At 37.0% G+C, this 23450-nt stretch overlaps 1 protein-coding gene and 1 long non-coding RNA gene across 2 annotated transcripts; one reads left to right on the top strand and one right to left on the bottom strand.

Moving 5' to 3' along the window:
• Window positions 1-2623: 2623 nt before the first annotated feature.
• On the bottom strand, window positions 2624-13543 carry LOC146460505 (uncharacterized). Its single transcript, XM_085088120.1, has 9 exons — window positions 13452-13543; window positions 10628-10720; window positions 9722-9820; window positions 8873-8977; window positions 7825-8159; window positions 6983-7121; window positions 6116-6229; window positions 3846-4091; window positions 2624-3493 (listed from the first exon to the last, which is right to left on the bottom strand). Exons 2-9 carry the CDS (start codon window positions 10710-10712, stop codon window positions 3153-3155), a joined length of 1464 nt encoding a protein of 487 aa, XP_084944246.1. The 5' UTR covers window positions 10713-10720; window positions 13452-13543; the 3' UTR covers window positions 2624-3152.
• A 6908-nt stretch (window positions 13544-20451) lies between these two features.
• LOC146460504 (uncharacterized) lies at window positions 20452-21001 on the top strand. Its single transcript, XR_014857617.1, has 2 exons — window positions 20452-20799; window positions 20879-21001. It is a non-coding gene; the product is annotated as an uncharacterized LOC146460504 (long non-coding RNA).
• The last annotated feature ends 2449 nt before the right edge of the window (window positions 21002-23450 follow it).

Raw genomic sequence — 23450 nt, 5'->3', positions numbered from 1 at the left:
CAATCAGTTTGGTTTATTATTTACACGTAAAGGGACGTCTAGCACGTGCATTCTACTACAAGAGACCGGGCAACGGAACGTATTTTGCGTCGTGTGGTCCCCTGCATCCAGAAGTTTTCTAAGGTGAACGCTGTAATAAACAGTCCCAATCGAACCCCGTCAAGCAGCAGAAAAAATACTGGGGTACCAAAATTCTCTGAGCCAAAAAGGAAATTTTTATTTTCTTCGTGGAAATAAACGTATTTACCGTCCTTAGCGTAAAGGAAATCAACAACAAACGATTTGAAAACTCCCCCGCTTTGTACCAACAAAGGGCCAAAAGGGGCTAACGGCCAATAAGGGATAACCAGAATTCCTCTGCAAGGACAATAGCAGACATGGCGGATGACAATCTTAACTAACGAAACAGGTGGCACAAGCCAACATGTTTCGCCGATCCAACTGAAGGCTAAAGAATCCACGCACAGAGAGCCTGGGTTAAAGAACTTTATCATAGCATTTGTAAACATTTGCTTTGAATTCCTTCAATTATTAACCTCCGGGAATTTATGATGTGAGGAAGAGTGTTTCATGAATTTCCAAACACCTAGAACTGGGTTGAAGTAAGTTCTTGGGAAAATTCAAAGCAAAGGCTTTTAATAACACTTCGACAAAGGTTCAGTCGGTTGGGGCTTTTTTCTATTCGGAACCGATTTCCTTTTTTAAACCGAAAGCAAAGTAATGCTGCTAGAACCGAAGTTTTGGAAAATAAATGAGATAAAAATTCCGAACATCTAAGTATACCTGCCAGGAGGTGGTGCTTTGATAATTTGCACCATCTCTCCCAACCTTAATCCCTATCGCAGGAATGTGCGAAGAAGACAGGTAGAAGCTGCCATCTCCTTTCTGACATGCATGACACGTATAACAACCCAACGACTAAAGACAAAAGAAAGCAAAAAACCCGGCATGGGTGATGGCTCCCACACCCATCCCCCTCCCAACTGTATTTTCGAAGATTCAAACCCTTCCGGGATTGGTGCTGATATTTCGAAATTCTTCTCAATGTGATGGGCTGTTTTTCAATTATGGGAAACAAGAGACATTGTGTGTTTTTCATCCTTTATTTAATCCCTTTATAGCGTTTACATGCAATTAGTATGATACCAGGCACCAAAAACCAAGAAAACACAATTATGCTTTAAAGTAACAAAATTTATGAAGCCCAGAGGACAGCATCATTTGTTGCTTAATCTTTAAGTTAATATCCATCCCGGAATATTAAAGACGACTTTGCTTGGTGCAAATGCATGGCAATTGCAAATGCAAGTGAAGCCAATCAATGTATAACTTCTAATAAACTTAACATGACCAACCCTAAATGAAGTTGATCAAAAAGTGATACCTTGTTCCCAGTTGATCATTGTAAAAGATAAAAAGCTCTCAATGAGCTCGACCAATAAATGACTAACAATAAAGATGCCCAATTTTAAATAAGTTCAGTCAATGCCTTGCAAATATGAAGATAAAGAATAATGAAATTAGAGAAACCCCGAAAGATTACTCTTCAGTTGGTTATAAGTGCAAAAATCAATCAAAGATCCAACACCCCAAGTGGTCACCCTTGCAGATCAAGCACATACCCCAGATTCTTTTAATGAACAACACAATCTTATCTGTTATCTTCCTGGAAGTTCATGTCTAAAGCCAAGGCACCCAACATCAAATAATGCTTAGTTTGAGGTAATCAAATAAACCACCTACAAGTTAACAAAAACTACCAACCCCTTAAACGTTAAGTTGTTCTAACAACACCTTATATTCTATTTTCTGTTAATCCACACAGGAGTCCTCGAGTATTTGTCATCGGCTTTAAATCTACTCGTCACTCAAAATTAAGGTGATGATGATGATGAAATTTAGTTAACCTAAATGAATACTTTTTCCACATCAACTGTAGGCTTGAAGAGTGAAGCGAAATTCCTACATGCCTTTATTTTTTGAGGCTACAGCGTTATCACACGATCTATCACAATGCTACAAAGAAGTTTATTTGTTTTCTAACCTCCAGATTAATTTCCACAACATCTAGCTGTAAACAAGTAATGCTTGACGTAGAGCCAAATGGAATTTGTGGAAGTTAACATGCTCATCACGCAATTTTAGAAACCATGTGACATGAAAAGGAGAACACGCCAACCCGATAAAATGTTTTGTTCCCTACGTTAAAATCGGACGACGGTTATGATTTCGGACAAGACCCATGTGGCGATCTGAAAATTGTGTACACGTGACATGTTTTGCGCTGGTAAAAGCAAGTGGAAATTACGGTCAATCCACGTCACGAGTGACCAATATTTCCGAAAATGAAATGAATAATTGAATTTCTCTCTTTAATGTCCTGCATTTGAATGGAATTTTTAACATTTCTCTGGAAATCTTTCCGAAAAATACGCATTACATAAAAAAAAGATTTAAAATACTTGGGATATAGTTGTACTCTTGAAATACTTAATGCTGTAATGTAGAGAAAAATTTATAGCTTTATATCGTCAATAAGCTTGGGAACTCTGAAATCTCGTTGGCATGATGTTCAAAACTGACGTACATTTCAAAAATCCGTTCGAAAAAGAAAGAAGAAAGAAGAGTTGTAATGAAAAAATCCTTAGGAGTAGAAACTTGAGCTAGTGTTTCCTTGTATAATCCGACTTGCCAAAAATCAGACGTACCAAAATCCTATGTCATGGACTAAGACTTTTCTTCTACGACAAGATGTTTTTGAATTGTGTTAATTCTTGTTCGACCTTCAAACACAAATATTAACTTTTCTTCTGTTAATCTTGGGAGCTATATTAAAGCGGAAGGAAACGTATTATAGGTTAACATTTCTTACTAATTTTGTCTCTGATAAAAGGAAAAACAAACAAAATTAAACAAGATGAAAAAAAAAAGAAAAGAAAAAAAAAAGAAAGAAACTCAAACACACAAGGAACCAAGCAAAAAAAGAAGAAAAATTGAAGATTTTTAAAAATTGTGATATGACATTTAGAGTCAACTTGGTAATTTCTGCAACTGAAAGTGGTCCTTAATTAGCTAATTTGCTATCTGTACGAAGGCACTAGGAAGCTTTTAAAATCAAGATTAAACTTTCATTTTGCAAGGCATTTAGCTTTTTAAGTTGATTCGTAAAATGTTTCCACCTCGTCCGGCTGGAAAGTATAGGCGCCTGCCAGGAAAGATTTGGCGAAGCTGCTGCCGTAGGAGTGCCCTTTTGGAGGACTGTAACTGTGACCAAGGTTTGTGTAGGAGTTTGTGTTAGACGAAGCTTGATTGGCAATGTTAAGGTCATGTCCTCCTCCAAATGTTGGACCATAGGACGAGCAGCTGTATATGGAGTATGAATATGAATTAACATGTTGTCCGGTCTGAGGCAGCTTGACTGGTGCCCATCCAGGTGTATTCACCAGTGAGAAGAGGAAGGCCTTTGAATCTTTCTTATATGCACAACTGGTAGCTAATAAAGAGTATGAAAAGGTGGTCATACATATACATTTGAAGATACATTACAGAGAGAGAGAGACTTTTGTATTCTAACGCTTAAGTGAAACTTTCTTGTATTGAGGCAATCAGCGAAAGCAGCCCTGCTTACTTGAAAATGTCACACATAGACTAAAATGAATAAAATAATAATAACAACAACAACAACAACAACAATAATAATAATAATAATAATAATAATAATAATAATAATAATAATAATAATAATGGTAAGGATAATTGATGATAATTCCTTGATGATCTTGAGATTCGGTTTGTGGTTAATATCAGAATTTTGCATAAAAGGTAGATAAATTTATGCCACTTACTCCATGATGCGCTTGTGTATCCTCCAAATATGTACCTATCCACCTTGATGATAGATACAGTCGGTCCTTTTCCGTCACACAGACTATGGAAAGTTGAAGCACCCCAGCCATTCTTAGATGCTCGCCAGCAAAGTTTCCAATGGCGGTCGCTCGGCGTAACTGACTTTAACCACTCACCTAGGACGTTTAATTGTTTTGCGTTCTTTCCAATGATGTCAGAATCTTCTAGGCCCATTGCATTGACACCTAAAAAATTACAAATACAATTGCCGTAAGTTACAATACAACTGGGTTATTTTTGAATGTAAATATATGAAACATATTTTGAACTGCGGATGAAAGATCAAATAGAAGACAGATCCTCGCAATAAGTAAGCAACTTAAGCAGTTGCGAAAAGAAAGTGTGCAAAAAATTCAGGCTTGAACGGGATTCGAACCCATGACCACTGCGATACCGGTGCAGTGTTCTACAAACTGAGCTATCAAGCCAACTGGGAGCTGGCCATGTCATATTGTGAGTTCGTAATATACCCGTAAAGGATGAATAAATGAATGTAAATATATGAAACATTTTTTTTAGTGTCCACGAAATAGAAACTTAAGTAAATTATTTTGACCGCAAGAATATCACCATCCTCGCACTAGGTTTTTTTTTCCTCCTTTCCTTTTTGGATGCTAAACGATGTGGTCTATAAGACAAGATTATTCAGAAGCGAAGCCTCCATTACGAAACGAAGCCTCCAAATCATTTCCTCGAAATGCAGTCCGCAGAACTGTGATCTTCGATTTTTAACAATTGACAACTTTTTACAAAAGAAACTCGTGCTGTCTTGTATTTGACTACCTTGATAAAACTGCATGTTCTCCATTAAAGAATTATTTTCAACGATTGAATCATAACGCTTTAAATACTAGAAGCAATGGGAAAGCAGCAAAGCTGCCCAAGGTCAAACTGGATTTGGCGCGCCGTAGTTTTTATTTTTTAGGTGCCTCGATATTTAATTCATTGCCCCTACGTTTCAGAAATATTAATTGTAGAGTATTTTTCAGAATAGCCAAGGACGATTATTACCTGTAAATTTTTACTGCAGTTCTAAATAAGTGCATGTTTTGCTTTTACATATTTTAGTTATTCTTATTTGTAAGTTTTTTAATTCTTAATCAGCAGGACCCCGTTGATAACAGTATTCTATACTGAAGGGTTATCCTGTATAAATATTCGATTGTTATTACTATTATTATTATTATTATTATTATTATTATTATTAATATTATTATTATTATTATTATTATATTGTGTTGATGTACTGATAGAGTACCAACAGCCTATTCACTCATATTAACCTATACTTAAACTGTTGAATCAGTGTCATCCCAGTTCGATTTGTTCTGAGACGAAAAAGCAGTTAAGTTGAGGAAACAAACGCAGGGCTGTATTTTAATTGTAATTTTGGAATCAAGCACAGCTTGACAATATTGGTTTGCAAACGGAACAAACAAGTGAGCTGAGAGATTTGAGCAAACATTTAACTTACACTAATAAAATAATGAGTAACTAGTGATAAAAACTAGAGGCTAAATACAACTTGAATAGCTACAATCCTGGCCAAAAATTCCCGGGACAGTATACAAAATTGCATTGTCAGTGAACATTTTCATTCTGCATATCTTAAACCAGTCTTCAACATTTTTATGAAGCTGTCTTTGGAATTTTTGGAAAGCCCCCTTCCCCCCAAACAATGTTGAGCGCAACTGGAATCATTCGGACTGTAGATAAACACAGCGTCGTAACAACATTGTTTGGGGGTGGGGGTGCAGGGGAACAGTTCATGATTAATTTTGCAAATCGTCCCATTATTTTTGGCCAGGGTTTTAGCCTGATTCCATCTTCTTGCTTGCAGGGATTTTGGTGTATAATGATTAACCCTCAGTGCCCATGTCTATCAAGTCTCACTTTCACTCTCTCACTCTAGGAAGAATATTGCTAGTTCTATTTTAGTCTTCTACAAAGAGGCATTTTTCTCTTCCGCTACATCATTAAGCTGAATCACATGTCAGACGACGTATTCTTTAGGGTCAAATGTGTGGTCACTGATATCAGCATGATCACCCCAAACAGTCCTTCTCAGGACTACACCAGCCCGGATGATCATAGTTTACGTACTTATGACACGAGTCCTGGATTGCGTAATAATTAATTGGAAAATGTTAATGTTTGTTACCTCAACAACAAAACGCACTGCTGTGCTTTAATTACAAATACCTCTTACCCTCGCATTGGTCTCCCTTCCATCCACTCTCACATTGGCAGCTGTAGTTCCCTCCTGGTTTGTCGATGCAGGTTCCATTATTCAAGCACGGGCTTGAATCACACGCTTTTATTTCTGCAAAGAGGTTTTAAATATGCAGAATCACGGTGTTGGTGAATTTGATAGTTTTAGTACTCGAAGTAAGCGCCATGCCTGCTCTACAAGAAATGCGTTTCCCTGCTAATTTTTAAAATAGAAGAGATGGTCGGAAACACCATGCTATAAGATGCATGGCGTGTTATGTCAAGGTCATGTCAAGTTGTAAGTGATGTATCTTTGTGTTATGCAACTGAGAGTGCCAGGTGATGTCTTTTCATGTAAGAATATTACACTGAATGTCAATCGTAATGCATGGAATGGAAAGTCTATTGTTTTTGCCAATAATATTGAACAGCCCTGATACTTGACTGATTCTGTATTTTTAAAGCCCATCACAAATGCATTATCCACTTGTAGGACGAAAAAAGAAACTGCAAAGTATCTGGACAGTCAGGAAAATTATGCCCTTCAATTCTTGTTGAACTTAAAAAAAAAAAAAAAATAAATAAATAAATAAATAATAATAATAATAATAATAATAATAATAATAATAATAACAATAATAATAATAATAATAATAATAATAATAATAATAATAATAATAATAAAACAAAAAACGTACCATAACAATTTTGTGCTACGTATCTAAGCCTAAACAATAATTTTAGTTTAATAATTTTCTCGGTCACTTTTTAGCCTTGCAACTCAGATCATAACAGCATGCTATAGATGGACGCTAAATTGAACATTAATTTTTAATGAACGAGAACAAGGGTGTATTGAAAATACCTTCACAGCCATAAAACTCCGCCCTCATCGATATCCATAATTTCCAGGCTGTTGGTTCGATACGTATGTAACGTGCATTTATTGGTGGGTTGAGGTCATGATAAACGACAGTTTCCAAATCCTTGTTCCCCACAAACTCCTAAAAAAGAAAAGGACAAGAAAGAGTAATATTTTTATTTGTACATATATTATTTACGTACATTAATATTATTTGAGTGAAGAGCCGATCACACGTACGCAACAGTCATCTTGAGTAAGTCCCATGGAAGGAAGTTACTTGACTCGGGTATATATGAAATTCACTACAACCAAAGAAGACCAGTAGTATCAAGACGGTTACAAAGTAGATTTTTTTACAGAATAATACTCCCTTCTCGTATTTTCTATTATAAGTAACAAAATTTATTATTCTCACAACAGGACCCAGGGTTACGGTGGCCCATTTATACGTGCACACCAAATTCTAATAGGTCAAACCGAATTCCAATAATTCCAAATGGCCACTATGGGCCCCCGTAATGACCTTCCGCCGCACTAGTTCGGATGTTTTACCACTGAGCACAAGGAGACTGGTGTGAGCTAAGGCCATATAACAAACATCCTGCATATTGCTATGATTTGAATGTCAATGTGTGGTACGTGTGAAAGAAATGCGATGTTATATTTTAAGCCTGATGAATAAATGACAACCCTATCGTTAAACAATATCAAGATATTGCAAGGAATCAGGAATTAAAAGTGTTTTTCCTTATTCCTAAGATTACGCTGATTAGCGCGTTGAACGGGACAAATTCACCTCTCAGTGTGTTACAGGGGGTGGAGGGAGGAGTTTGCTTTCTCACCTCGTCAGTGGCTTGCCCCTCTCTTTTGTAGTACTGGAAGTTCACTCCGTCGTCACTGAACTTCAGTTTGTACTTGGTGACCCACCGGGGTTTTTCACGGTAATTAGTTCCTCCCTGCGTTGCTACCCCTGATATATTCCTGTGGCGAGTACCCAGATCAACCTGGAGCCACTGATTGAGATCCTTTACGCGAGCTGACCACGATCCTGGTTTGCCGGGGGCTACTTCAAAGTTAAGTCTTCCTCGTGAAGCCTCATGTTCGGCTTCATTTGAGGACGCAGTAATTTGCCCATCAGAGATCGTCCCATCCTCCATGCCTATAGTTTTGTGGCATACTAGAAGGTGATAGAAACAACGTTTGTTATAGCTTTTAACTTTAACTCTGTTCACACCGAGGTTAATTTGAATATTCATATCCTTCTTAATATCAAAGAAACATCAATAAAATGGGTCACTTTTCCTCAAATTTATCTGGCAACAATTTGATACAACACATTATGCGTTTTGATCATGTTTTTTCGGTCAAGATGAAAACAAAGAACCAAACTAACAGACAAAACCAGGCCAATATCCAGCCATCTTGATCGAGCATGTTTGGTCAATAAAAGATTTATTATATAGCTTTACCTTCCAGTTAAAAGTACAAAAACAAAACATGTGGCTGTTCTGCTTGAACAGAAAGTTTTTAACAGCCGTCTGGTGTAAGATGTATTTTCCAATTTCTTTGGACAATCTTTAAGCTTCAGGTATTGTCCTCCCGGATATACCAGCTGCATGAAGACGCTCATTTACTAAATACCCCTAAATTTAAAGTCGTTTCTTATAATCTACGTCTCGACATTGAGATCAGTCTAGCAAATCAATCCTCCAGAAGTGAGGCATAGAAGAAACTTTGGAAAAAAAAAAGCTAGTAACAGTGACCTTTTTAATCGTATCCAACATCACAGTTCAATCACCCTTGCAATTATAACCGTGATGGGTTTATTGATGTTTATTCGTTACAATCACCGTGCTTCAAAAGATACAGAAATAAAGAAATTTATCTTACCATCACATCTGTCTCCCTTCCACCCAATCGCGCACTGGCAGCTGTATTTGCCTCCTGCTTCTTCTAAGCATGTCCCTCCATTCAGACACGGGCTCGAATCACATGCTTAAAAGAGGAAGATGAAATCAAGAAATATAACCAACCAAACAGGAAAGCACAGCAAACAAACAAACCCCAAACCTAATCCTGAGCAATTATTATAAGACGGGCGATATATCTGTTGTTTAATGTCTGACGAATAATTCGAGGTAGCGAGTAAACAGTCTGGATAGTCAGGTCAAAAACACACTTGATGGAAGATCTAAGAACAATGACGAACTGATGCAAACTTCATTTCTCTTTTCACCGTGAGTGTTATTTCGCAAACCAGGTATGAACTCCTCAAGAGATAAAGAAAAAGAATCTTTTCCCAAGTGTAAAATCAGTTTCTATCTGATCACTGAAATCATGGCAGTAGAACATTATGGGTAAAATAAGGAAATAGCAAATCATCAAACAGAGAAGAAAAATCAGTCTATACTGAGTTATAATTAAGTCACTCGCAATTTGGCGTTTAAGGTTCACGTTCAATACAGATTTTAAAATTCCCTTGAAGTTGCCTCAAAATCCTCTACATAAAAGTCCATGTATCTTTTGTCATGTTCCTTTGCAGTTACCAAAGCCGCGGGAAATATTTCAAAGACCCCCTCTCCATTCTCCTCGCGGCTTCAAAACTTTATTTCGTGCGCGCCTACAATACCGCCAGCTACGCAGGCTATTCTGTTGACGGACAAACATTTTTGGGTTTTGAAATGACATCAAATTTGCGTGATACTTCCACTTAAAACTTTTATCTCCGACTCTACCTACCTCCACAAATTTCGGCCAAAGCAGAAACTTCGTCAAGTAGATCCTTGATCGTCTTTATCTTTAGTCTCATCTCTTCCTTAAGACCTAACCTACCATCAGCTGCATCGTAACAACAACAAGCAACATATTTTACTTTTTTTTCATAACAATAAAATTATATCAAGCAATGCTTAAACCCTTAGCCTAGACGTACAAGCAAACTCAATCCTACCTAAGTATGGGTTTTGTTGTGTTTCTATACATAGCATAGTATGCGGTGCCAGGGAGTTTACATATACCAAGGTTCACAAGAGAAGTAGAAACGGGATCATTGAACAACGGGGTAGAACCTTCTTACTATGTTCGAGGAACAGTGGTCAATTTCCCGTCCTCTTTTCATTCTTGCTTGTGAAGGTTTAGTAATAACAATTCTTTCATTCCGATATGAGGACGGATATCAAACTGGATGTGGGATATTCATAGACAACGCGACCCCAGCGCTAGGTGCCGCTGTGGCTACATCGATCATCTCATATCCAATGCACTCAGTGAATAATTGTTAATTGAACAAATTGTTTATCCTTTTCAGAATTTTCGTATTACGTTTTTTTTTTTTCCTGATTACATATTAAATTCAACGTTTTCGCTTAAGCCTTACACACCCGTAAGGTTCTTCCCAGTATGACTTTTACATGCTACTTTTCTCCAGATTTTCTTTTGTTGTCTATGTTAGAAGGAAAGCGGAGACTTTTTTCGTATAATCTAATTGTATTAGTAATTGAAAACCTTCCTTAAATTAAAATACTTTCTAGTAATCTCAAGAAATTTTGGCCATGATATTTTATTGGCAAACAATAATTGCCTTCACCTCTATTTATTGGCGTTGGGATATATTTGCATGTCGATGCCAACCAAAGAGTATTTTACCTTTTGGCTTCCCAGGATCCTTTGCTTGCAGTACATTCGGTAACAGGATAATCAGGAGAAAGAGCACGGTTTTCTTAACAGCCATCTTTAATTCTGTTGAAAAAAAAAGTTGTGAGTGGCAAGCTTTCAAATTCTCCTAATTTATAAAAAGATCAGATGAGAAAAATATGTAGCAAGAAATTGACTAAATAAACGATTTTGGACCGATCGAGGCAAGAAAGGCCAGCGACGGTGAAATACTAGAACTTATTTTGTGGACGTTTTTTTCGCAGTGCCTGATAGAGTGCAATACGCAGATGAATTCAGTTAGCACGGATGACATCTTTCATTTGTGAAGTCCAAAGAAGTTTCTCAGTACAAATGTTGTGAAGAACAAATTCATACTAAGATTAAGAGGCATAAGCTACAATTGAAAAGATCGTATGTTATGGTAGATAAAAGGCTGTAAAATATTAAAAAAAAAAAACTTTAGCCACATAGGCTACTATTCCTTATTGCGATGCAGCCGAACGAAATTAAACGGTTGTTCGAGCGCGCGGAAATAATCATAGATGCTACGAGCCAGGGTTGGGCAAGATGGACATGGATAGAACTCGTAAAAGATAATAGTTTTCTTGGATAAAATTGATAATAACTTGTGATAGCTGATTCCAGTTCTCTTTTGTTTTTTTTATTTTGCTTCACTAATGATCTCTAAGAAAAAATATCAGATTTTTTGTAACCCCTCCCCCCCCCCCCCCCCCTCGAAAATAAAAATGAATTAGACATTTAGTAAAACGACTGTAATCCCCACTGCGTGCTCTTTAGGTCAGTTGTTAAAAGATAGTTTAGACAGTGTTTAAGAAAACCGTGTCCCAAGCCATTTTCAATTTTGCCAACAGTCATATCTAAACTTTGTCTGCTGTCGACGGTAACAAAAAGGTTTTGTTCTCCGAGGAACGCTTTGAATAAGTTGCTTATTGGCTTGTCGATTGTTCTTTTCTTGTCCTTTCTTAACCACCTGGGAAGCTATGCATTTTACGGAGATGTAATTTTACAAACTAATTTATCGGGATGGCACAATAAATATTCCTGGCTGTGTTTTGTTTATCCTTTGTTTAGTGAGCAACAATTTTAAATGATGCATTTCCAATCGCCATTTTAACAGAGCCACCCGACGGTTCTTTTCGGTGGAATATCTGTTTAGAGCACCTTAATTCAGCTTCATTCACAAAATTGGGATTTAATTTTGACGACAAACGAGCAATATTTTCACAACATTGGGAAAAATAATGTATCTTGTTTTCGTAGGAAATCAAATTGTAATTTCAAGTGCAAAATGATAGTGGCCAGCCAGGATTAAAAGAAGATTAGAAGATTAACAGCAACTTGTATCTTTTTTTTTTATTATTTTTTTTGTGGGGGGGGATTCTTTCCCCTTAAATTTTGGGGGATTTCGAAAGCCGAATGGATTTAAACTGTGCTACTGCGCACAAATATCCCATTTGAATGCCCTAAAATGATGATTAGAACGCATAAAACGATATTGGAAGTAATTTACGCACATTTTTTCGTGAGGTGTCCCTGTTTTCCTTGAAAAACAAAGAAAAAAAAAAACAAGTTGAGAAATTGTAAAGTGTTTTTTAAAACAAGAAAAATTTGGTACTAATAACAAATGTTTGTATCTGCTGGTCGTGCGCGACTCAAACTTAAGTTAACTGCATTTTAGAGCAGGCAGAGGAATAAGGTAAGTGAAGAAGCCTTCAAATTTTCTGCTCGTGGTAACTGATGAAACAATGAACCTTACTCATTACATTTTGTCGCCAGAGGCATTAGAAATGATTTTTCAAAGAGAAAATGTGATCTTTGGTTAAATTTAACTGCTAACGTTGTAAAATAAGGCATACTGTATAACCGACGATCGATGCCGTATAACTGAGCTATTCGATGACGTGAGTAAGGAAGAACCTCGGTGTTATCTAATCTTTTCGTAGAAAAGAAAAAAAATATTCTGGTAAAATTTGTTTTGCGAACTTGTACTTCGTGCACTTAAACAAACCCGTGGAATTTCTTTATTTTCTTCTATTTCTTCGTTGACGGAAACTAAAAAGACAAAAAAGTAATAGGAAAGACATATGTTCGACTGTTCTTGGGAGAACTTGGATTTTCTTTATCCGAGTATGCTTGTGTAAGTGACAGAAAAATTCTTCTATCATTCATTCACCGAGGTTAAGACGTAACATTACATTTCTACTATCGTTTTTAGTAATTTGGGGGCACACAGCGCAGAACAGAACAGAGCTAGCATAACACGAAAGTTAAAAGAAACAGAACTCCTTCTACGGCAATCATTAGCTAGCTTGTGATATCGATCAAAGGCGATTGCAAATTTAATATAATATTTTTTATCTTCGAGTTATATTTCGTTCATGGGTAAACATTGAAAACTCAATATGATCGACAAGAAAGGCTTTCCGGATTTCCAGAACCCTTGCTTAACTAGCAGTCTTAGACTGCGGTGCACGGGGTTTGGGAGCAACAAACTATGGTCTTTCCGCAATTTGAGCTTAATGACTTAATGACTATCTCAAAGACTATCCCTTAAGCTTCCGAGATCTAAACTATACAGCAACTATACTTACGATTTTAAAATTTTATGAAGTGGTACTAAATATATATTTTTTTCTTGGAAGCATCACTCTTCACATTAAGATTTTAACTTTGTTGCGAAAATCATCAAAGCAACCTATACGTCTTTCGCTTGACCACTTTCGGGAGAAAGTACAACCTACAGACTCAACGCATTTTTGTTTTAACTATTAAAAGAAAGAAAGGGAGGCCTCACCTTCGTCTCCTATAGAAGAGAATGCTGTAGCTGTTAAAACTAACTGGCTAAACACTTTTGCACGCTAGTCTTTTATGAAGAGGCCCAAATGAGTGGATACCCCTAGGTTTCCATGGCTTTAGGGTCTTCTTGTAAGACATTTAGTGCAATTAAATTAAAGTGTTATTTGTTTTCTGTCCTCCAGCAGGGTTTTTATTGTCATGCTTTTATTCCTTTCTTGCGACATTAATTTTGTTCGTCTCGTTTTACGAGATGAGAGTTTAAAGGGAGCGATAATGCTTTCTACACCCGAAGTTTGCAAATACTAGTGGTAAGGTCGCAAACCTGAAATACACAAACCTTTAAATTTAGTGTTAAAAAAAAAAAAACTAACAGACGTCCGTGGTGAACAGGACGGCTCTTAGCTGAGAGTGTGACTTCTCCCTTCGTTTCAACGTTTGCATCAAAAGTATCAAATGTACTCTCACTTGACGGATACCTATTTAACTAATTTTTTTTTTTATATTATTCTGTGAAGCTCATGGTATGGTGAAGAGACATACACCACTGAATTGATACAAGTTTCAAAGTATTTAACGTTGGATCTCACGCTTTATGGGCAAACCTACTACACCTGCGTTATTAACCGTCGTAACAGCCGTATTATTCAAACCGGGTATCATGATGGTTTCGCAACTGGAGGCAAATTTTGACCAACTGTGAATTTCTAAAAAACACCAACGCACACACGAAATTAATAAAACCAACGGGAATACAGAACTCGTGCAGTGGTTCCTTCTTTGTTTGAAATGCCAGTTGTTTTATTTCTACTGGTAGACCGGCTCTCAAGAATGGATGCGTGTATGGTGGGAACAAATATATTATTTCAATATTCAGAAAGAGCAAAATTTCACGAACTTCGCTGCCTCCTTAGTCTGTCCATGTAAATTTAAATCCACAGTTAAGCAAGGCTTACTGTGGTTCTTTTAGTGCCACAGGCTTGGGGCTTTGTGAGTGTTTTATGACCATCATTAAATTAATTATTATTGATCTATAATCTATCCAGAAGGGAAAGGATGATGCTGAAAAGGATTGATTCTCAGAATCATGAGCATCTCATATCGAATCACCTCTTTTTCAAATTTGCCAAGGCCGTGTCTCCTGGCATTCTAAGAGGATTTTGATATCCGCTTACGGCTTACTTCTCGTCATGTATTTTTGAGGGTCTTGATCCTAACAACTGGAAAAATGTCCACAGCTTTTGGTTGCGAGAATATGAGCTAATTCCGTTCCGAATAGAATTATTTCCCAAAATTACTCAAAGATTAAGTATTTCTGGTAGGCCAACTGCTCTTTTTTAAGCAGTTAACCGATAGATAAATAAGTAATGAACGGAAGGTTTTTTGTTATTACTTTGCTTTGTTTTGCTTGTTTTGTTGTTAGTATTGTTTTCGCCTTGCACTCAAATTACTGTCGCTACAATTTAATATTGTACCAGGGTAGGGGAAAACAAGGACAATTAAAGGTAAATTTCGAAATGACCTTTTCTGTTTGAACAACCCCACCGGAATAGGGTAATTGAAGTTGGCGCGCTGCAGGGAATGCAATTCTCTCAGCGCCGGTGCCAACCAGAGCGGAAATGAAAAGCGGATGATTCTTAGACTGAAATCTATAGAGTAGATAATTCCATAAGTGCATTTGTAGTTTTACACTGGGAATATCAAATTAATACTGAACAATATTCGAACTATATACCATCCTTTTTTTTTTCTTTTGGAAGCGGCAATTTTAAATAAATAAACTCCAGGGGCTTTTTTCATCAAAGACGGTAAACCAAATTGAAGAATTGAAAACAAGTTATGGAAAGACGTATCTTCTGGCATGTAACTGACTTTTCTTGTAGGGATTGTGCCAAAAGTAATTGGAGTAGCTCTAATACTCATTGTCTATCTCATTTTATTAAAACCTGGGCTAATTTCATATTGGATTTCCACCATTTGCCTTGGCTAAACCCTCTGGGGGTATGAGGAAACATTTTGTCCTGCTGTGATAAACATGGCTGATGCGTTGGTTCAAGAAGTGAGTTGAGAGATATCCCTTGGAAGGAGAAAAACCTGGGCCCAACTAATGGGTGAAAAAAAAAAGTAGCTTTGTACGGAATTACGATACAGAAATATTAAGGATATCGAATTTGATTTTTAAACACTGGTTGTTTGAATTATTTAAGTGCCGACAAACACATGTGCTATCGCTTTATTTACAATTCCGTATCACCTTTCTTTTACGAGCAGTAGGTTGTATAAGAAAAGTTTCTTTTGCCGAAAATTTAAAACCCAAGGGAAAATGAACCCGATGAAATGTCACGGATGCATTAAACGACAAGACAAAATGCTTTCTACACCCAGGCGCACTGTATGATAATCCGTTCCAGTGGAACAATTTGGATAGGGTTAATAACAGGTTACGAAGTACATTTTCATCGATGTGACAGTCTTTGAAAAGGGCCTTATAAGAGACAAAATCAACCAAATTAGCCAAGTAGTGTTAATAAAACACAATCTCGTTATTTTCAAAAGTTCTAACTTCGACTTAATCGCCTGATTTTTTTTTGTCGAGGACAAGCTATCTGTGGTTGGATCTGAAAAAGAGTAGCTCAGACAACAAAGTATAAGGTCTCTTTGTCTCAATTTTCAAATCGTGTAATATTTTCCTCTTAATCTTTTGATCTAAACCGCTATAATTTACAGAAGGCCTAATCTTAATTATAAGAAATTTTGAATCGATGTTTTAAAAATATCTGAGAATCATATTTTCAATATTCAAAGGATTTTAGGACCTCTAAAATCATACCAAATCAAAAAGATGTAACTTCTCTCCGAGAGTAAAATCTTCGTATTTCGCTTGGTTGTTTTCAAGGAAAAAAAGGTCCTCTACTACAGAACTTATATTCACTTATTTTGATGTGTTTCGCAGTAAAAACAAAACTGAAACCAACTGGAAACTTACCTTAAGTTTGCTGCTATATTCAATACTAAGGTGACTGTGAAAGCTAACTGGCTAAACGTTCTTGGGACCTCAAGTGATACAAGATCCTTCAGCTGATCCTTCGGTTTCCATCGTTTTCGTCTCTCCACGTAAGGAATTTTGTACCTTGTTTTCTTAACCGCCTGGGACTTCCAATATTATATTAAAAACAAACTATATATTTGCCTTTTCGTAAAGTTATTGTCCTGAACAGTAATGCAATTTTGTTGTTAAAATCCTTAAAATGCTGAAATAATTTTCGAACTAGTTCTAGAAGACTATTACAAGTTATTTAGTTCAGAGACAACTTGGGTGACTGTTCCGAGAACTCAGGGAGGTTTAACTTTCTATGGAGGGTGTGTTTTGGTAGGTTGTGTAATTGTTTGCTAGAAAATAACAAAAATACAGTGCTAATAAAACGTCCGTGACAAGCAATACGGCTCTTGAGAGAATGCTAATCAATCGCTTGTCTCTTGTCGAAATTTATTTCTTTTTCTTTTGTTGTTGTTGTTGTTTTTGTTTTTTACATTTTGAGGCAGTATCAAGCAAATTTTCTGGTAAAAAATAAAGCGTAAAATCAGGGAAAGTATTCTCCGAAATAGTGGAGAATTTTGATCTGCTGTGAAATTCTAGCAAAAACACAAAACATAAAAAAATGGCAAAGTAAAATATAACTGTAAAAGTGGGAGCGTAACGCTTTCTAACACCTTTTAGCGCTAGTATCAACATGTTTGTTCTCCTTAGTGCTGTCCCTGTATTTCTTAAGATCTCCGTTGAAAGAATTTACCTGAATATTCAGATATATCACCTTTAGTGATCATTTATTAATTCTCATTACCAAGATGTTTGATCACATACCAAAACTGTAGGGAGAAATAAATGCTGGTCAGCCTTAAAACGATTATAATAATCTTTATTTATTTTCCCTTACATCCTTTACATCATGCTTATAAAGGTTTTCTCAAAACTCAATTATTATATCAGACAAGGAGATCTTAAGCATGTAAAGCTCTTGTAAAGATCCCCAGTAATTACTTATTACAGTACAGTGGTGGGCGTCATGTAATAAATAACACGATTGTCCAAGATTACGTCTTATTACTAATTCTAATACCAACTTAAAATAATTGGTTTTGAATATATAATTTCAGTGACTTTTTAAAAGTTCAAATGATTTTGATTTCTTTAGATCAGCCGGTAAGTTGTCCCATATGACTGCTCTTCTTAAATTCTGTACTGAGAGAATTTGCCATAATTTGTCCGGGTATAAGTAGTGTATATGCGTGATGTTGATCGTGCATTGTATGTATGAATTTTATCATTTGTTGTGAAATTGCTTTTGTAGAACATTGGTAGGTCATTATGGAAATGCGACTACGTGAAAAGTACAGTGAAATACAGGGTTTAACAGCCGGTTTTAAGCATGGATGAACTCACATAAAACTGTCATCAGTGCTAAGTAAAACGTAACATTCCCTTTTATTCGAACATTTTAGAACCTTCAAGCGCACAAGGGCTTAAAAATAATTGTTATTTTTTCGAGAAGACCAATGGATAGAAATGGAGTAGTGGGATTTTAGATTTAAAGTGTTTTTTGTTTTGCATATTTTTGAATAACAGTCTGCCCCTGCTTTCGTTCTTTATCAGATCAACTGGGTCTTTAGACGTACTATTTACTCTCCATGTTTCATTATCGTAGATTTAATGCTTTTACAGTTATGAGGAGGGGAGGGGGGAGGAGAAAAGTGCTCCATTCCCTTACTTAGGAACTCAAAAAGTGTATTTCAGTTAAAAAAAAAAAAAAAACGTGACTGATTTTATTGCTTTGTTCCCATTATTCCGCGATATTTATAAGATTAGTATGCTTTTTTGTTGGTGATTTCATTGCTTGTTCACATCACCTCGATATTTATAAGGTCAATATGCTTTTCATTTCTCTATGCTAGATGTTTTTATTGGTGCTGAAATCAGGCCTAATATACGACAATCATCAAAGGACTCGGGAAGTCGCCGAGTAAATGTTATCCAGTTTCACTAATAATATAAATATGCAATACATATATATCTTACTACCTTTACTGGCGAGGTCTTTTTTGTAATTAACCGACCGACCAAACCACTTTTCTCAGGAATTTTTTGATGTGAACGAAAATTATTTCAGTGGCCTAAAGAAGGGAAAAACAAAGACAAAGATTAGGGAGTAAAGTTACTGGACAAAACCCGTTTTTCTCAATTGGCCGTCGTCTGGCTTTATTGGCTTAAACTTCCAAATTGCATTTTTGTTAGATCAACACCACTATCTTAGGAAATCCTGGGCTTGAGACAGGATCTTAAATTAACCTCTACTACGAGCCGTAACACTAATCAGCATGATCTTAGCTGAGGAAAAATTACTGAGTTCGAAAAGGAAATTTTTGATATCAAATTCAATGTTAAACCATAGTTAATTAAAGGCAATGGTAATGAAAACTGACAAACGTCTTTGTTAAATGTTTTTCTTTGCCTTTTTGGCCTTGACTTTGCACAAACAACAATAGAATTTGGAATGTGTTGGAGCAACTGACAAATCGAAACGTTTATGTTAAGATATTCAACTGTGGTGTGAACGTTAGAACAAAGGATTGTGCAGGGTCGCGGCCCTTCCAACAAAATTGCAGCAACATTGTTTTTATGGCAAGGTTTCCTAACCAGTTCCTCAATTAACTATCGGTTAAGGTGGCCGAACACAGTTTGCGCGCGCTTGGCATGACAAATTCTGTTAGTGATGCTATTAAGCGCGCGCTAGGGTTGTGGTACGCAAATACGGCGGTCGATAAAGTGATCCCTCAATTTCACATGGAATGAATAATAAAATTAAGTTTTGATCCCAGGCTGTGTGCGTCACGAAATTCGACCAATCAGAATGCGTTATTTGGTCAGTAGTCTTCGCGCCCAAGAACATCAGCCTGGAGAGGTCCGCCTGTCGAAAATTTCATCGTTAACGAAGTCTGTGACATTTGTTCCCGGTTAAAATTCGTTTAAAAGTTAGAGGAACAAATTGGCTTAATGCTGGTTAGGTTACTTTTTAAGCTGAAGCATTTGTTCGCGTTTGTAGCCATTTCAAAGGTGACGACCTCGCGCCTGCCGCCATGTTGTTTTGGTCGTTGATTTACTGCATTTCTTTAGGCTAAAGCTAATAACTCTTGCTGGGTTTGGCCAATACGTTTGCACGTTAAGCTAGCTTATCCTTTCTACTTTAGAATTTTCGGGGTCTACCCGGGTCTACCCCTTACGGTTTTTCCGTTGGAAGCTGTTGAACTAATAAAGAATCTATGAAGAGATCGTGTAAACCAAGTAGCTCAACTCCCGGGAAACCGACCGGAAAAGCCTACGGGCAAATGTTATTACTCTCCAAGAAATCCAAGAAGGAAATGTAGATCTCTTTCACCCGGAGATAAAAAAGCAAGCTAAAAAATGAGCGAAAGCAATGAAAAATAGACTGCGAGCAGTCGTACTTCAAGTTTTCCTTAGATCACCCGCGCGAAGTGACAGTAAAATTATGCAAATTACAAAAATGAACTCGCGGCTCGCGGCCTCACCGCTCGTTAGCTATCGGCTAGATCCATCGCACACTACAGAGAGAAAGAGACCAATATATAAACAAAAAAGCGTCTATAAGCAGACGTTACGGCACATAATATTAGTATAAGAATAAACATAAAATTCTCGCCTTTGATTGTCTCCGAACCGGGAATAACTCAACAAAATCGCCTTGTGTATCCAACAAGAAGCATCTACGGCTACCACTAGACGGTTCGAATTTGCCAAATTGCTGGCTTTAGTGATAGTTTTTGGAAAAGGAAGCAAAGTTTGAATGCCCAGTTTCAGTGCGACTGTAAGTCGACCTAAGTCCTACATTCGGGGAGATGTTTACTCGATCGTGACCAGAGGCAAATGAGCCATTTTCATATTTTTACCCAGCACCCTTTGTGGGTCGTGACGCACACCGCCTGTTTTGATCCTAAATAACTAGGTTTCTCGTTTCTGGACTCTTTTTCTTTTCTTTCCGAGCAAAAAAAATCATTCACCAAGACCTTTTGCATGTTTTTCATCTTTGCCATGAAACCCAATTTAAGCCTCGCATACGCATTTGACCAAAAAATTGTGACTGGTTGTTTTCGTGAAAATGAACTGTTTTCTAAGGAACCGCTCATTAGAATTTCGTGACATTTGGCATGAAAATAGTTCCCTAAAAGCGTAAGTCGCCTACAAAGAGAAATCTAAATCTAACAGAGGGTATCTTCACAAAACATTAAAATGCAAAATCAATATTTACAGGAGATCTCTCTGTTAAAATTACATGAAAGTAGTGCAACCGTGTCAGTGTTTTGTGAGTTTTTCTGGATACAAAAAATGGAAAAAATCTAATGAGTACATTTTCTAAGAATAAAGGAAACCTACTATTTATGGACGTTTAATAGTTTGCTGTGTTGCCATGGAAACGGTACTTAGATCAACAAGACGTACGAAAATACATTCCTTCTTAGTTAGTCTTACACCTTACCAATTTTGGGCGTCCAGAAGTACATAGTTTCCAAATAACGTCTTCTAACACCTGTACACTAAAAAACTGCATTCGGCCACCTTAATTGGTTAATGGAAAAATAAATGAATTGAATTGAATTGAATTGGTTAAGCCAGCCTTCTATTATAATCTTTGTTTTATTAATTTCATGTTATCAACACGCGGCTTTTTCATTTTAAGGATTCTTTTTTTCCTACTTATTCCTTTCATAACTTTGTAGTCATGGTTCGTTTGAATATCGAACTTATACCATGATTTTGTTTTAACATAACAACGCCAGGAACCAAATAGACCTTTGTCACTCGGCGGCCATGTCTCAGGAGAAAAAAAAAACCTTTGTTTTTCAACGGCAAGCCTCGCACTGAATTCGTGTTAGTGTGAGGCTTGCGGTGTGAAAACAAAGCTTTTTTTGCAGATAAAAGTTTTCGTGGGCTTGATTTGGTTGACCATCGAACAGCTGACCAATTGATTGATCGATAGATAGGCTGGTGGATTGATCGATTGATTGATTGATTGATTGATTGATTGAATGGTTAATTGGTTCATTGAGTAATCAAATATGTTAATTGTTTGATCTCCAGTGTTAAATTAAACATTAAATAAGCTAAACGTATAATATGTTTTTTTTTTGCGAAAAATTTGTTAGGTATGATCATTCTGACAAGAGCTCCTAAGCGTTCACTTATTTACAAAGTTAATCCTAAGTTAACGTTGTTGGGGTGCATCATAGACTCGCTAAGTTTGTTTTTGGTTCTGAACAATGTCCCGGAGCTTTATTTATTTTCTAGTGCTGTGGTAATTTCTACCCTCCAACAAAAGTCTTTATTTCCAAATTTTAATTGCATATGAATCTTTGCATGTGAAATCGGTGATGTTACTTCCCTAACAATCCGAAGTTTTGAGTATTAATTCACCGGTCCCCGCCAGTCGGGAATGCCCATACCGATCCACTTTAAGACATGAATACATTATGCCAATTAACTAGATCGCTTTTCTTGCTGACTGTGAGTGGTGGTTATTTTTTTTTTCTGCCAGGTAATGACAGGCTCTATGTTAAAATAGATAACTGCGCTATCGTCTTCCGACGACCCAACAATAAATAGCGCTTGAAAGCTTAACCAAACAAAACCGTATACACACACACACAAAAAAAAAAAACACCTTCTGATCGCAGTGTAGACTCCTGATAGATTTCATAACCTTTTTTGCCTTAAATGCATAAGTTACCATAAGTGTTCCATTGCGTTGTTCAAATTTAGTGCAGCGCGTGATGGAAAAATCGAGATTTCGCGTTCTTCATGTAGCCAGCTGCCTAGCTCGTATCTCGATTTTGTTCAAACTTGGTTACATTCCGCTACCTCAAACCGCTGCTAAGCTCTGACTGATCAACACCGCTTCCTTGTTCAAAGTCCTCTGCCGGCAAGAAGCTGCCGTCTGATTGTCTAATGTTAGAGAAAGCACATGGTCAATTTGAATCCTTTGTCCACATACGAATAAAAACCTGAGCGCTCTTCTATACTGTGGGAGTCTCCAAGCATATACAAGAGGATCGAGGGCAAACTTGACAAATAGGACATTGGTCGATAATAAACTTGCTAGCTGCAGCTTAATGAATTCCAGCTTTGTCTTCGCTTCCCAGTTGACGTACATGTAGAAAACAATGGTTATGGGGAGGGTACAAAGGATTACAAACGTTAACAGGAAGAGGTTCACAACCGTAAATTGCTTTTCTCTTCTGCTTGTACTTCGAACGCATGGCTCAACTCCCAAATTGTTCGTCTTTAGCGAATGCAGTCGCTTCATCTGTCTTTTGAATGCTTTGTACAAGCAAAAGTATGCGATAATCAAAAGTAATAAGCTACCGGTTGTGTGAAAGTACAGGTCCACTTTGAATAGAACCATTTTGAAATGAACCGGTCCAGTGGCAGACAGGATAGCAAATGCTATAGTGTAGACCCACGTTAAGATGACGCAAGCTATCACCCTCTTCTTAGTGACAAAAAGCTTGTGCTTATGAGGAAAGCTTATAGCTGTAAACTGGCTCCAAGTAAAGAGGAGTAATATTATATACGAGCTATTCATCGTAGCCATAGAAACACACTGAGCGACTTGTCCAGCCTTTTGAAGTACAGGGAACATCGAGAAATCTTGGTTTTTCACACCGAGGTAATAACCAATATTTTGCAAGGCTTGTATCGGGCAGACACTGACTCCAGTAAGAAAATCTGCTGCCGCTAAGCCGATGACAAAAAAGGTTGTCGGTGTTCGAAAAGTTTTAAAAGGGTTTTTCCAAATTGCGAGAAGCAAAAGGCCATTTCCTACCGCAGTTACAAGAGAAGTGATAACAAGGAAAACTCCTGATGCGATTTGTGCTTGAAGGTAGGTTTTGACGAGTTGTTTGAAGGTGTCTTGTTTCAGCGACGAATTTGTCG

Source organism: Pavona decussata, unplaced genomic scaffold (assembly GCF_977016875.1).
Source record: "Pavona decussata unplaced genomic scaffold, jaPavDecu1.1 SCAFFOLD_211, whole genome shotgun sequence".
Classification (NCBI taxonomy): domain Eukaryota; kingdom Metazoa; phylum Cnidaria; class Anthozoa; order Scleractinia; family Agariciidae; genus Pavona; species Pavona decussata.
Note: the sequence above shows the minus strand (reverse complement) of the source record. Positions and strands in the feature narration are given on the sequence as shown.